General features: G+C 49.3%; 1 protein-coding gene across 4 annotated transcripts in view; it reads left to right on the plus strand.

The window, feature by feature from the left end:
• DNAJC6 (DnaJ heat shock protein family (Hsp40) member C6) overlaps positions 1-2,078 on the plus strand; it is a 42,173-nt gene that overhangs the window by 19,187 nt on the left and 20,908 nt on the right. For all 4 annotated transcript variants that reach the window (XM_057385951.1, XM_057385952.1, XM_057385953.1 and 1 more), the window contains 3 exons: positions 518-668; positions 1,414-1,463; positions 1,560-1,708. In XM_057385951.1, coding sequence (XP_057241934.1) covers positions 518-668; positions 1,414-1,463; positions 1,560-1,708 — 350 coding nt within the window. The remainder of the gene's footprint in view (positions 1-517; positions 669-1,413; positions 1,464-1,559; positions 1,709-2,078) is intronic.

Here is a 2,078-nt window from a genome sequence, read left to right on the forward strand (position 1 = left end):
CCTTCCTCAATTCCAGAACTGGACACAGCCCTCCCCAGAGCCCAGCACAGGGGAATAATCCCCTCCCTGCTCCTGCTGCCACCCCATTTGTGCCACAGCCCAGGAGCCACTGGCCTCTTGGCCACCTGGGCACACCTGGCTCCTGTTCAGATGTCCCAGTTGCCACCCCCAGTTTGGATCTCRCTGAGACTGAACATCCAACCTACACACAGCACTGAGATCTCTGAGCCCAGCTGGCAGGGATGAGCCATCCCCCATCCTGGGAAATCACAGCTTTGAGAAGGAAAACTGCCTTTTCCCGGGCTCAACACAACACAGGAATGGGTTTGGAGGGGCCAGAGATTTGTTCCAAGCATGTGACTTTGGTTTAGTCTTGGCTTAAACGTGGTAAAACTCAGCTCTCCAGAAAAAAAACCAAAAACACACACTCTGGAAGGAAAGTTTGGGCTCCAGGGTGTGATACTGTGCTAATTACTGTGTGTAATTAGGATTGGTGTTGGTTTTGTTGTGCCTGAAGGTGCCTCGTCACCAGACATGGAGTCCAGCTACGGGGGAGGCCTGCTGGACATGGTGAAGGGAGGAGCAGGGAGGCTTTTCAGCAACCTGAAGGACAATTTGAAGGACACCCTGAAAGACACCTCCTCCAAGGTCATGCAGTCTGTGGCCAGGTACAGCACACCCAAAATGGGAAAATCCACRAGCTGCAGAGTGTTGGTGCTGCTGAACAGCACAGCACAACTGCCAGGGGTGGAGGGAGGAGGGGAAATCACAAATGATTTCCTTGTTCTGTCTCATAAATGGTATTTGACCTCAAGGAAGGAGGAAATCTTCATGTTAGTGAGCATCAGCACCCTGAAAGCTGGGAAATGCCAGTGGAAATGGGACACCTGCTCTCCAATTCCTGCAGAATTCCCTGTGGGATCCTTCTRGTCAACCACCAGCTGAATGTTTTATCCCTGGTGCTACTGGCTCTCCTTGCTGATGTTCCCATCCCTAAATCCACCCTGGAATTTAGGAAAGGCTGAGGTGACTTTGCTGTGGGGACTGTCCTGGCGCTGTCCCCYGTGCCCACCTCTGAGGGATGGGGGCTGTGAGAAATGATGAAATTTTAATGCGTCCAACACCCCAGAGGGTTTGAGGGTTCTGCAAAGGGCAAACTGCTGGAGAATCCTCCTGGAAACTGGCACTGAAAATTAATGACAAAAGGGAAAAGGGACCTTTCCTGCAGGTTTTGCATCCCATTAATTGCATGTGGAGAGAGGGAGGCTGGGGCATTGTCTGCATCTTAAGAATTAATTTTAAGAWCATTTTTCCTGGTGGGATAAGGAGATTTTTTTTCTGGGAAAACACTGTTAATGTGCTGTTTTTGTAAATATATGCCTAAATTCTGCCTCCTGCTTTGTCTCCTTTCAGTTACACCAAGGGAGAGCTGGATATTTCCTACATTACCTCAAGGATCATAGGTAAGCCCTGTTCTGTGGATAAACACAACCTGTAGCACCCCAAAATTCCCAATTCCACGAATAAACACCGATCCTGTCCTCTCCTTGCTTTCCCAGTGATGTCTTTTCCTGCTGAAGGCGTGGAGCTGGGATTTAGGAACCACATTGAGGATGTCAGGACGTTCCTGGACTCCAGGCACCCCGACCACTACACCGTGTTCAACTTGTCACCCAAATATTATCGCAGTGCCAAGTTCCACAACAGGGTGAGTGCTTTGTGGGATTGGCAGGAGAAAGGGGGGAATTCCTTAGAAAAAGGGGCACCAGGTCCTGGTGTATCCAGAATTTAAGGGGATTAAGGAGTTGTAGGTGTTTTTAAGCTGCGGGGGTGGGTTTGGGGTTTTAGCTGGGATCACAGGGATTAAAGAGCTGGAAATTCAGGAATAATGTCCATGTGAGGAGCACGGGAGACGGGAAGGCAGGAAAATACAGAATAAAACAGAGTTAGAGATGTTTCTACAGAGCTTTGGAGCTGCTGCAGAGAAAGGATGAAATGCAAGGCCTTTGGAAGAAATCACCCATAGAAGGAGATGATTTTCCTGCAGAGGTGCTTTAATCAAGCAGGATCTTGATTAT

The sequence above is a fragment of the Malurus melanocephalus genome, unplaced genomic scaffold (genome assembly GCF_030028575.1).
Source record: "Malurus melanocephalus ecotype Western Australia unplaced genomic scaffold, MMel_1.1 scaffold_891, whole genome shotgun sequence".
Lineage (NCBI taxonomy): Eukaryota > Metazoa > Chordata > Aves > Passeriformes > Maluridae > Malurus > Malurus melanocephalus.